Consider the following 13,960-nt stretch of genomic DNA (forward strand, 5'->3'; position numbering starts at 1 on the left):
TGACATTATACCACATAAAAATACAGACATGCTGCCTATTTATGTAATGCACTTGTATAGTGTTAACTGGGGACATAGAGAACAATTGTTTTACGAGTGTCCTTGCATTGAGCTGTAATGATCAATGCAGCTCAATGCTCCGATTGTCCTAAGGGAAATTGTTCAACTTTTTTGTAGTCTTTATAGTCAACTTCTAGAAACAATCACAATTGTGAGGGCAGCTTTGCAGTGTGACAATAACTCGGGCCCCCCTCAATGCGTTTCACCACTGCTGGCTTGCTCAGAAGGATATCGGAAGTCTTGTATCCTTGTGAGCAAGACCGCAGTGGCGAAACACGTCAAGGATGGATGGTTCTGGGTGGAGACATCAATTTATGCAGTCTTCTTTTTTTTTTTTGACACACTAATCACAAAAGGAAGAGCTAAACTTTTTGGAGTACGGCTTAATTTTTTTTTTTACTTTTGACTAATAGTGGAGACGGGCTGTGGAAGCCAGCACTCCGGTTGTCTGTGTGGGATGGAGGGAGCAAGTCTGGAATGGAGCCAGGGGTTTGGGTATGTTCTTGTAATAACTGAGCCCTGTAGGATGTATACAGTTGCAAGTCTCTCGTTGGACACTATTCTGCAGGGAATGAGTTTGCTAGCTCAGACAGTTGTCATACTTCCAGTGAACTTTGACTGGCGTTAGGTGATCAGCAAAGACAGCCTCCGTGTTTCCTCATTAAAGGTCCACTTTGATGCAATATATTTGCATAAACATGTTCTCTTGCCTACAATAAATGTTCTTGTATCTGCACGGGTGTTACAGTAAGGTGTGTGATTGCTTAATGTGGCATAAGGCATAAGCGATCGGCTTGAAAAATTTGTGTGAGCGTAGCTTACCTGTCTGCTTTTCTCTCTAGGGCCCCCTGGATGGCAACCAACCGCCCAGCCAGCCGGAAAAAGTGGGCTGGATTCGGAAGTTCTGCGGAAAAGGGATTTTCCGAGAGATCTGGAAAAACCGCTATGTGGTGATCAGGGGAGACCAACTGTACATGTCCGAAAAAGAGGTAGGTCCCATGGGTTGTCTGAGGAAGAACGCCAGGCCAGTGTGTACATGATAATGATGATTGGACAAAGGGCCCATTCACACTCAAGCACTCCATCATGGTGGATTAAGACACGTTGTGTTGCGTTAAGGCAGCCCATTTCTTATAAATGGGCTTCCAACACACCTTAACAAAAAATGCAGTGCACTGCAACTCACAGTATATGTATTGTGGGGCACTGCGTTGTGTTGGATTGCATTAGGAAGGCCACTCGCAATGAATTGCACCACAATGTACAGTGGGGACGGAAAGTATTCAGACCCCCTTAAATTTTTCACTCTTTGTTATATTGCAGCCATTTGCTGAAATCATTTAAGTTCATTTTTTTCCTCATTAATGTACACACAGCACCCCATATTGACAGAAAAAAACAGAATTGTTGACATTTTTGCAGATTTAATAAAAAAGAAAAACTGAAATATCACATGGTCCTAAGTATTCAGACCCTTTGCTCAGTATTTAGTAGAAGAACCCTTTTGATCTAATACAGCCATGTGTCTTTTTGGGAAAGATGCAACAAGTTTTTCACACATTTATTTGGGGATCCTCTGCCATTCCTCCTTGTAGATCCTCTCCAGTTCTGTCAGGTTGGATGGTAAACGTTGGTGGACAGCCATTTTTAGGTCTCTCCAGAGATGCTCAATTGGGTTTAAGTCAAGACTCTGGCTGGGCTATTCAAGAACAGTCACGGAGTTGTTGTTAAGCCAATCCTTCATTATTTTAGCTGAGTGCTCAGGGTCATTGTCTTGTTGGAAGGTAAACCTTCAGCCCAGTCTGAGGTCCTGAGCACTCTGGAGAAGGTTTTCGTCCAGGATATCCCTGTACTTGGCCGCATTCATCTTTCCCTCGATTGCAACCAGTCGTCCTGTCCCTGCAGCTGAAAAACACCCCCACAGCATGATGCTACCACCACCATGCTTCACTGTTGGGACTGTATTGGACAGGTGATGAGCAGCGCCTGGTTTTCTCCACACATACCGCTTAGAATTAAGGCCAAAAAGTTCTATCTTGGTCTCATCAGACCAAAGAATCTTATTTCTCACCATCTTGGAGTCCTTTAGGTGTTTTTTTAGCAAACTCCATGCTGGCTTTCATCTGTCTTGCACTGAGGAGAGGCTTCCGTCGGGCCACTCTGCCATAAAGCCCCGACTAGTGGAGGCCTGTAGTGAGGGTTGACTTTCTACAACTTTCTCCCATCTCCTGACTGCATCTCTGGAGCTCCGCCACAGTGATCTTTAGGTTCTTCTTTATCTCTCTCACCAAGGCTCTTCTCCCCCGATAGCTCAGTTTGGCCAGACAGGCCAGCTCTAGGAAGGGTTCTGGTCATCCCAAACGTCTTCCATTTAAGGATTATGGAGGCCACTGTGCTCTTAGCAACCTTAAGTGCAGCAGAAATTTTTTTGTAACATTGGCCAGATCTGTGCCTTGCCACAATTCTGTCTCTGAGCTCTTCAGGCAGTTCCTTTGACCTCATGATTCTCATGTGCTCTGACATGCACTGTGAGCTGTAAGGTCTTATATAGACAGGGGTGTGGCTTTCCTAATCAAGTCCAATCAGTATAATCAAACACAGCTGGACTCAAATGAAGGTGTAGAACCATCTCAAGGATAATCAGAAGAAATGGACAGCACCTGAGTTAAATATATGAGTGTCACAGCAAAGGGTCTGAATACTTAGGACCATGTGATATTTCAATTTTTCTTTTTTAATAAATCTGCAAAAATGTCAACAATTCTGTGTTTTTCTGTCAATATGGGGTGCTGTGTGTACATTAATGAGGAAAAAAATTAACTTAAATGATTTTAGCAAATGGCTGCAATATATCAAAGAGTGAAAAATTTAAGGGGGTCTGAATACTTTACGTCCCCACTGTATATAGAGCAGGTATATTACCTTGTAGCAACAAGCGTTGACAAAACTTACATGTGTGAATGAGCCCTACGCATTTGACCACAAGGTGAGGCTGGTTCAGACATCTTCAACTCATGCATGATGATGAGAGGCCATGCACAATAAAAACGGGACGTTTAGATTGCTAGCTCTTCTGGAAAGACTTTTTCATGCTAGTTAATAGAACATATGAATTGGCATTCTTTTAATTGTATTTTGGTTTTTACATCATACATAACACAATAATTCAGTCCATAGACATTGTTTCTTATGGCAAGTCCTGATGAAGGGAATGTTTCTGGACTCCTGAAAAGCGTTGGATTCCTCTTTTTGATTTTTCTCTCTGACTCTTTACCGGAATTAAAATGTATGTGGAATATTATTATATAACCTTATATTTGCTGGTCCCTTCTGGCGATGGTAGAACCTACAAAAAAATGCCATTTTTTCTTTGCACATTGTGTTCAGCTGTTGACAATGTTATTTTTTTTATTATTATTGCAGTATTAAGGCTTGCACATGTGGGATAGTTTTCCTATGAAATTGTTATGTTCTTTATTATGGTTGGAAAAACAGTTTTGGAAGTGGCGACATTCTAGAAGGGTTTTTATCTGCTTGTGTAGTATGTTGTATGATGGGAAAAAAAGGGGTAGATCCAAGGCAAGTTTCAGGTTAATGTGGCTACTGTTCCAAGTTTACTCCGAAGGTGGCGAGAGCCGAGTCCTCCAGACAAATGAATGTTGGAAACGGATTGGCTGTTATAGGTGTCTATATTTTTATTTTTATTTTTTAAGCTGGATTCATACCTTTCCATGTGGGTTTTCATGGCATTTTGAAATGCGTTCTCAACAATCATTCATTTTAATTCCAATGCCATCAATAGGCCCCTCCGATGCATCAGAAAACAGACATTGGACATCGACTCACCATATAACAATGGCTTACTTGTGCACATGCACTGCAGCCTGTGCATTAAAATGCATAGGGTCGCTTAAAGAGACCCTGTCAATAACCTAAAAGGTGCAGGTCAAAGGACAATAAATATACAATTAATGGTGCACTTATTCAGCAATATAAATAAATCCTATAAAATGTCTATCTTCACAACTAAAACAAAAATAATAAAGTGAAAACCATCAAAAAAAGTCCACATAATGAAAAAAGTCCAACACTTGTGATGATTCTTAGATGAGTGGATGTCCCTCACACTTGCATGTATGTAATACAATTTGTGCCCCAAATTGATGGATGTGCAAACACCAAACACCTCTGAGTAAATTGGCTGCTCACCTCAAACGAAGACCCATATGGGTCTAATCAAGCCTTGTGTATAAATAAAGGGGATCTTCAATCACCAGGAATGGTAATTACCAGAACTGGTGTTTCTGATGACTGAAGATCCCCTTTATTTATACACAAGGCTTGATTAGACCCATATGGGTCTTCGTTTGAGGTGAGCGGCCAGTTCACTCAGAGGTGGATGGTGGAGAGACACCACAAGAAGTAAATCTTCCCAAAGCAAGAAGAAATCCCCTTTAGACAGTCGCCACCAGAACAGGTGGAAGATTAGATTGGACAATTTCCCTCTATTCATGTTCTGGTGGCATCTAACATTTAGGATTTTCCATCACTTTCTGTACCGGCGACAATGGTCATGGGGCAATCGGAGAGGGTAAACCTTGCCAATGGGGACACAGATGACAATAAAACCTGACAGAGGTTTCTGCTTAACACCTCACCCTGGAGAGCTTGGGAGACAACAATAGCCATGGTTCCCCTGATAACACTGGAAGCCGATTGACCAAGTTGGCAGCAACCACAATACAGGAACTACTAATGTAATTGCCTATCTAGGGCCCCAGAATTATTCTCCTACTATCAACGAACTTGAGATACTAGTGAAATGGACCTACCACACTACAGAGGGTAGTGGTCTATGTTCTGTTCCTTTGATAGCCATTGTTCCCCTAATAACACTGGAAGCCTTCAGCCGCTTGATAGCCAGGTTTTCACCAGTCCGATTACAGGAACTACTAATGTAATTGCCTCTCTAGGGCCCCAGAATAATTCTCCCACATTTGAGCAACAAAAGAGACTAGGGAAATTGACTTACACTTCTGAGGGAGCCAGTCTATAGGTTCCTTCGATAGCCATGATTCCCCTGACAACACTGGAAGCCATCAGCAACTTGATGGCATGGTTAATGCTGCTACTTCTGACCAATGTGAGATACTAGGGAAATGGACCTACCACACTATTGATGGATCCGGTCTATTTGTCTCGTTGATAGCCATGGTTATCCAAATAACACTGAACGCCACTTGATGACCAGGCTGGTACCAGCCCTAATACAGGAACCACTAATATAATTGTCTATCTAGGACCCCAGAATTATTCTCTTATTATCAACTAACATGAGATACAAGGGAAATGGATCTACTATACTACTGAGGGAGCCAGTCTATAGGCTGTCCCTTCACTAGCCATGGTTCTCCTAATAACACTAGAAGCCATCATCCACTTGATGGCCAGGTTGACACCAGCCCTAATGTAGGAACTACTGATGTATTTGCCTATCTGGGGCCCCAGGGAGACGGGCTATAGTCTGTCCCATTGATAGCCATGGTCCCCCTGATAACACCGAAAGCCATCAGCCACTTGATGACCAGGTTGGTATCAGCCCTAATACAGGAACTAATAATTGCCTAGCTAGAACTCCAGAGTTATTCTCCTATCGACCAACATGAGATCATGAGATACTAGGGGAATAGACCTACCACACTACTGATAGAGCCGATCTGTAATCTGTCCCTACAATAGCCCTGGTTCCCCTAATAAGCCATCAGCAACTTTTTGACCAGCTTGGTGGGAACTGCTAATGTATTTGCATATCCAGGACCCCAGAATTACTCCCATACTATCGACCAACATGAGATACTAGGGAAACGGACCTACCACACTACAGAGGGAGGTAGTCTATAGTCAGTCCTGTTGATAGTCATGGTTCCCCTAATAACACTGAAAGCCCCTTAAGCCACTTGATGACTAGATTGGACCAGCCCTAATGCAGAAACTAATAATGTAACTGCCTATCTAGGATCCCAGAATTACTCTCATACTGTCGACCAACATGAGATACTAGGCAAATGGACCTTCCACACTACTGAGGGAGCAAGTTTTATAGTCTGTCCCTTTTGACAACCACGGTTCTCCCAATAATGCTAGAAGCCATCAGAAACTTGATGGACAGGTTGGCACCAAACCTTATGTTGGAATTACTAATGTATTTGCCTATCTAGGGCTCCAGAATTGTGCTCCTACTACTGACCATCATGAGATACTAGGGAAATGGACCTGCCACACTAAGTGCCGCAGCACAAAGTGCTTTTCTGATGCTGTAAGGTGCTCATGTCCAACTGGTGAACTCTACATCTGTGTACCTGTATAGGTCGGCTGAGTGCGTTCCAGTAGCCGCCCCCCCAAAATATTTTCTCTGACTGGACCATTTTATGAATGAGTGGAATAGGCCTTCAATGATAGACTAAGGTCATACTTATTGAAACCCTAGCTGTATTAAAGTGCTCTGAAAGTACCGCAGAATGGAGTCAGTTTTCCTTGATAGGTTTTCCGGTTAGAGTTTTAGTGGATTGATTTTTTTTTTTTTTTTGTGGAAACATCCGTCTCATTTCTCAAAAAAAAAAAATCAACGTTGAAGGAGCCAAACCAAACTCAGGCAAAGCCACTATCATATATCGGACTCAGCGTCTAGGGGACAGCATTCAGCTGTGTCTGCCGTTAAAGCTAACCTGCAGTCAAACAGCTAAAAAGATAAAATACGTACACCATATGGGATCTGCTTTGCCAGCCAAAGCATTTGTGTTTGTCCATCCAGTCCTGAATTTTTTACAGTACTGCGACACCACACAGTTCTGTCTGGCAGGGCAGGAGGCTTGCGTGTTTGTTTTCTGCTTCAGTTCAGTAACACTTACAGGTCTGGCGCTTCCCCCAGCCTGTGAGTGGACAGTGAAAGGAGAAGCAGCAGGCTGATGAGCCCATCACTCTATCACTTTGCTTACTCCTCCTATCAGCATGCTCTTTGTTCGCACGTGATCACTGCAGCACACCTGATTTTCTCCTTGTGCTGCTTCTCTCTCCACCAGTCTGAGCTCTGCTGATTCAGGGGGTTCAAGAGACTGATGCCAGGTCACATCTTGGTACTTGCAAGGCATGCTTACATTAAAAAAAAAAAAAAAGATTGATGACTGATGAGCTCATCGCTCTGTCTTTCTTCTTTTCTCTCCTATCAGCGTACTTCTTGCACTGAAGCACAACTTATTGATGCCTAGTGCTGCTTCTAGTATAAGCTCTGCTGTAAAGTAGTCTGTAAGAGGCTGATACCAGGTCAAATATAGGTGCTTACACTGTTTACATAAAAATAATATATTTAAAGGTAATTAATAGGACATGTGAAAAGAATACCCTAGACTTTGCTGTATAGATGACAGGTTCACATTAATGCATCAAACTGTTATATTGTAGTTGAAGTATGGATCCCAGACTTCTTGTTTTTTCGGTCTATCCAGTTTTCTTTGCAGGAACGCCCACCTCTTCGGCTGCCAGCATACCTTATTCCTCCGGTAATGGAATCTAGCATCCCTTTCCAGCTTGCATTGTTAGCGTGAAAGGCCTGTGGCTTTGTAGAGTAAGCTGTGTTGTATTTCAAGTCCTTGGATGGCAGCCAACCTGAGTCCAGGTGTGCGTGTTTTAATACATGCCACCATGAGCGCCGATCTGGAGCGCCTCTTCTGTATGACCTGTCAGGATAAAGGGTCCTATGGACCTTATGCAGTTATGACTTTTTCTTTCACTCCTCTGGATCAGCTGTGGGTATAGGTTGCTGTTTATGGAGGTTTTCTAATTATAATTTTTTTTTTCTATTGGTTAAACTAGATGACTTACTACTGTTTGCATTTTCATGCCCGCTGTGGGGTGCACAAGAACAAAACACCAAAGTGAATCATAAAAGTGCACGTGAACATACACACTAGGGTTGTGTCAAATGGTCCCTGCCCGAAGAGGAAGGATTCCTCCCTGTTCCCTCGGGGTGCAAGACTCCTGACAGTAGAGAGACACTCTCCGGTCCACCTAGCCCAAAATCCTGGTGGACCTAGCTCTGCATGACCAAGCAAAGCCGACCAACGAGTACTGAGTGGTAGGCTCTCCCAAAGAGATGACTATGTAACTGTAAAAAGAGAAATGATTTCTGCATGAACACCATTTTTCCCCCAGATGACTAACTATGTATTTTTCAAGTCTGTGGTGTAGTGCACAAAAACAAAACGCCAAAGTAAACCAAAAAAGTGCAAGAGAACATACACATTAGGGTTGTGTCAAATGGTCCCCTCCTGAAGAGGAAGGACTCCTTCCTGGCGCCCCAGGGTGCAAGAGTCCTGATAGAGGTAAGGAACACTCAGGTCTACCTAGTTAAAGGCCTGGTGGACCCCGCTCCTCATGATCAACAAGCTGATCAACGAGTACTAGGCGGGAGGCTCTCCCTAATGACAAACTATGTAACTGTGAAAGAAGCAATAACTTTTGGGTGAACACAATTTTTCCCCTGTTGGCTTGTATCTCAGAGCGCCACCTCAACCAAAAACCCTACTTGGATAAAGTGAGGAAGGCTTAAAATTTTTGTCAGGATTTATTTTTTTTTTTTATCGTTTATAATAGATGACTGACTATTTTTTTAAGCCTGCAATGTGGTGCACAAAAACAAAATGCCAAAGTGAACCAAAAAAGTGCATGTGAACATACACACTGGGGTTGTGTCAAATGGTCCCTCCCGAAGAAGAAGGACTTCTCCCTGATGCCCCGGGTTGCAAGAGTCCTGAAGGGGGTAAGGCGCACTTGGGTCTACCTAGCCAAAAGGCCTGGTGGACCCCGCTTCTCATGATCAACTGAAGCCGACCAACGAGTACTGGGAGGGAGGTTCTCCCAAAGAGATGATTAACTATGTACAGGAACTGTGAAGGGAGCAAAGATGCCTGGGTCAGCACCATTTTTCCCTTGTTGGCTTGTATCTCTGTGCCCCACAGTCATACAGTTTGACAAGGAAAGCAAACTTGAAGGTGTTTGAGCAAAGGGGGAATGTTGACTCGATACAAGAAGTCAGGAGTGAGCGTGATTCTCAGATATGGGAGGGTAGGATACTAGAGAAATAGGAACTGGGCATGAACTGACTGAAGGACAAGAGAGAGTGATGATCACAGCGGTAGACTTCACAGCCTGATAGGGTTGCAAAGTTGGAAATAAGCTCCATGAGGATAGGAAGAGAAATGTGTGAAGAAGTAAAGTATACTAGTATGTCATCCACAAAGAGTAGTCTTATGGTGAATTCCAGCAATTTCAAGACCCCTAATATCAGGGTGATGATGAATTTGAGGGGCTCTAGTGTTAATATAAAAAGTATGGACAACAGTGGGCAGCCCTGGCGTGTGCCCCTGCAAATTGAGGACAGTTGAGATTCAATGCCATGATGGTCGCTGATGGAGTGTCGCAAACCACCTTGACCCAATGTAGGAAGTCCATGCCCAGGTTCCATCTGTGCAGGGCTTTAAGCAAATTTGAACAAGATGACATATCAAATGTCTTGCGCATATCAAAACTATTTTATTTTGTAGAGGGTGCTTTAGTGTAGCCAACACGTTTCAGGGGTACATGCAGACCTACTTTATCCTGGCCCACATGTAACGCTAAAACACCGTGGCCATATCTGAGAAATTCCTGAGATTGGGGGTGGAGTAGGGTGCAGGGCTATGCAAAAAGTGTACCAAATTTTGAGTGTGGTCAAATTGTGTTTAAAGTGGGAGGGGCTTAAGCAATATGTCTACAGAATCTACAGACCATTCCAGTGCTACTAACAGTGCACCTGGCTCCCACCTCTCCACCATTCCAGTGTTGGTTGTAGGTGGCTGTCAAGTGCAGTGTCACTGGCTTGGTGGAGAGGTTGGAGCCAGGTGCACTGTGGTTATACCATTTCAAAGACACAGACAGTGCTTCATATTTGACATCTACCTACCCCCCCCAAACACCACCATTTTGGTGAAACTTCTAATGCATCTGGCTGCCACCAGGTAATTGACCCATTTTCCTAAATCCCTTGCTGGCCAGCCAAAACCCTCTGCTTGCCCACTATAGCCACACCCTGAGCTACAGTCGGCATCCCTCCCCTGCTGAGCCCTTACCTGGTTAATGGTGGTGCCCCCACTCAACCTGATCAGGAAGTGCCACTAGTGGCCACGCTCCCAGAGACCTCTGGTCTCCTTTGTCTCTACCTGACTATTCTACTCCCGCACAGCACCCATACCACCTCCTCTCAATGGATTTGCCATTGCATAATAGTGGACCCCTTCCTCCTCTTCTCTCTGTGGTGGCGCCGACTCACAGCCTAAACAATCGCTGCATTTTTTAACATTCTGCATCTCTGAGATAGGAATTCTGGAGGTTTAATGCTTCCAGTAATGACTCCTAGCTAAGAAAAAATTGTCAATTCCGGAAAGTTCCCAGGTATGATGATGATCATTCCTGAGATTATTCATTGATAATAAATTGTATTTGAACTTGTTAAACTTTCTGCCACCATCCTTTTCTTTACTTGAAGATTAGACCTAGTAGGTCATCATGGTACACCAGAGAGCTGCCAAGGCATGTTAGGCATCCACAGAACCATTCTGGACACTTATCAAAGTATTGGTTGTGTCCAGGGCTCCACCTTCCTTACTTCAGGATTCTATTGCTGTTCTTGACACCACTGGGAAGGTTTTCCTTCATTCCCTGTCCCTGCCTGTGACACCAGGGACACCAATGGGTGTATTGGTTGTCACGAGAACAGGAAAGCGCAGCCAGTAAAAAAAATGTTGTTACAGATTCCAATGGTTCATCGTTCTAAAAACTTGTGTTGGTCTCCTGTTGAAGAGATTTCTCATCACTTCCTGTCCTAAAAGGGAAGTTGGGCAAAGTCTCCCCAAACAGGGACACGGGCAGCAACATGGGAAAAAAAACCTGATGAAGGTTCTAACCCTTTCCCAACCTATCCAAAATAACAGAAGTTTTGTCTACGTTTTGGGTTTTAAAGGAAACTATAAGGGCTTGTTCACAGTGGCCCTTGAGTGGCGGTAAAACCCCACGTTTTTGACTGCCCACCAATTGCTCCCCCTTTAGCTGCAGAGGCAGCCACAATTCTTTTCTTCATGGCCATGCAGGAGATACACCCCTTGATGCTTTGGGCTGGTGTAGCTTCTGACAAACGTACCCCAAGAGAAGCAGGAATTATACCGCCTGCAAGGGCCCCACATCAACATGCGATGTAGTGCAGGGTTTAACCAGGCAGTGAGGAGATGATAAAATGCCTCCTCACCACTTGTTAAATGCTCTTTGAAGAACGCTTCAAACTCAGCTCGATCTTCAGAGATCAAGGCACGTGTGAACGAGGCCTTACTGGGGATGTATGGAGGCTGCCGTTACTCATCCTGGATTTTGAAAAAAGATTGTTGCCGGCTGTTGTGTTGATTCATTGGATTCAGTCCTTTCTGAGAAGTCAGTAACCTTTACTAAGGTGTGTTTCCTTCATATGCACAGTTTGCTCTGAGATTTAAAGTTTGTCAGAAGCTATTGTTTCAGTTTTGCTTGTAGTGTATAGGTGTTAGAACATCCATTGGGTATTTATTGCTGGCTTTGTACCTCCTGGGGAGATTTTCCCTCTGCATTTGTTCTGGTGACCACTTTGCACCAGGATTATAAGGGAAGAAAAGTCTAAAATTTTGAGTTGTCACCAGAACAGAAATAGCAGGGAAATCTTCCCATGGTGGCACTTGTTCTGGTGACAGCTGTCTAGGAGGGGATTTCCCGCACTTTGGAGAGATTTCCTCTTACTTCCAGTCGGGTCTACAGGACAGGAAGTGGAGGGATACCTCTTAAATAAGGCACAGGGGCAAAAAAAAAAAACAAAAACACAGGAGTTTTCAATTTTACCCTACCCTATCCAAAATAAAAGTTTTGGCTACTGGATATATTTTACATTTTACAGTGCATCCAGAAAGTATTCACAGTGCTTCACTTTTTCCACATTTTGTTATATGACAGCCTTATTCCAAAATGGATTAAATTCATTATTTTCCTCAAAATTCTACAAACGATACCCCATAATGACAATGTGAAAGAAGTTTGAAATCTTTGCAAATTTATTAAAAATAAAAAACAAAAAAAATCCCATGTACATAAGTATTCACAGCCTTTGCCATGACACTCAAAATTGAGCTCAGGTGCATCCTGTTTCCACTGATCATCCTTGAGATGTTTCCACAACTTGATTGGAGTCCACCTGTGGTAAATTCAGTTGATTGGACATGATTTTGGAAGGCACACACCTGTCTATATAAGGTCCCACAGTTAACAGTGCGTGTCAGAGCACAAACCAAGCCATGAAGTCCATGGAATTGTCTGTAGACCTCAGAGACAAGATTGTATCGAGACACAGATCTGGGGAAGGGTACAGAAAAATGTCTGCAGCATTGAAGGTCCCAATGAGCACAGTGGCCTCCATCATCCATAAATGGAAGAAGTTAGGAACCATCAGGACTCTTCCTAGAGCGGGCTGCTGGCCAAACTGAGCGATCGGGGGAGAAGGATCTTAGTCAGGGAGGTGACCAAGAACCTGATGGTCACTCTGACAGAGCTCCAGTGTTTCTCTGTGGAGAGAGGAGAACCTTCCAGAAGAACAACCATTTCTGCAGAACTCCATCAATCAGTCCTGTATGGTAGAGTAGCCAGACAGAAGCCACTCCTCAGTAAAAGGCGCATAACAGCCCGCCTGGAGTTTGCCAAAAGGCACCCCGAAGGACTCTCAGACCATGAGAAGCAAAATTCTCTGGTCTGATGAAACAAAGATTGAACTCTTTGGCCTGAATGGCAAGCGTCATGTCTGGAGGAAACTAGGCGCAGCTCATCACCTGGCCAGTATCATCCCTACAGTGAAGCATGGTGGTGGCAGCATCATGCTGTGGGGATGTTTTTCAACGGTAGGAACTGGGAGACTAGTCAGGGTTGAGGGAAAGATGAATGCAGCAATGTACAGAGACATCCTTGATGAAAACTTGCTCCAGAGTGCCCTGGGGCAAAGGTTTATCTTCCAATAGGACAACGACCCTAAGCACACAGCCAAGATAACAAAGGAGTGGCTATAGGACAACTCTGGGAATATGCTTGAGTGGTCCAGCCAGAGCCCAGATTTGAACCCGATTTGAACATCTCTGGAGAGATCTGAAAATGGCTGTGTACCGACGCTCCCCATCCAACCTGATGGAGCTTAAGAGGTCTTGCAAAGGGGAATGGGAAAAACTGCCCAAAAATAGGTGTGTCAAGCTTGTTTTTTATTTTTAATTAATTTACAAAGATTTCAAACAAACTTCTTTCACATTGTCATTGTGGGGTATTGTTTTGTAGAATTTTGAGGAAAATTAATTTAATCCATTTTGGAATAAGGCTGTAACATAACACAATGTGGAAAAAGCGAAATGCTGTGAATACTTTCCGGATGCACTGCAAGTCCCACTTTAAATTAATTTCCATTTGATGAGTGGATATACTTTTTTATACTTTTATCCATTGTATTGTAAAAAATGTGTCATAACTAAGTATACTGTATGTGTGATCTAAATAAATAAATATGTGTGTGTATATATGTGTGTGTGTGTGTATATATATATATATAAAATATAATATGTCAGAATTTTTTCTTTATTATGTGTCTGTGATCTACTATTTTATTTGCTAAAAGATCTCTGAAAATTCCTTCACCCTTGAGACGTGTTTGCGAGCCGGCTAATGGGGGTGTAGGTTACCACGTGAAAGCAAGGCCCGGCTAATCCCGTGTAGGCCTCATCCATGTTCCTATAATGGAGATCTGGCTGCTGGATTATAGCTC

At 43.4% G+C, this 13,960-nt stretch overlaps 1 protein-coding gene across 1 annotated transcript in view; it reads left to right on the forward strand.

The window, feature by feature from the left end:
• The window catches only part of PLEKHO1 (pleckstrin homology domain containing O1), a 76,275-nt gene that overhangs the window by 12,924 nt on the left and 49,391 nt on the right, over positions 1–13,960 (forward strand). The window contains exon 2 of the mRNA XM_073610476.1: positions 903–1,049. Within this exon, the coding sequence (XP_073466577.1) occupies positions 903–1,049 (147 nt within the window). The remainder of the gene's footprint in view (positions 1–902; positions 1,050–13,960) is intronic.

Source organism: Aquarana catesbeiana, linkage group LG13, assembly GCF_042186555.1.
Source record: "Aquarana catesbeiana isolate 2022-GZ linkage group LG13, ASM4218655v1, whole genome shotgun sequence".
Taxonomy (NCBI): Eukaryota; Metazoa; Chordata; class Amphibia; order Anura; family Ranidae; genus Aquarana; species Aquarana catesbeiana.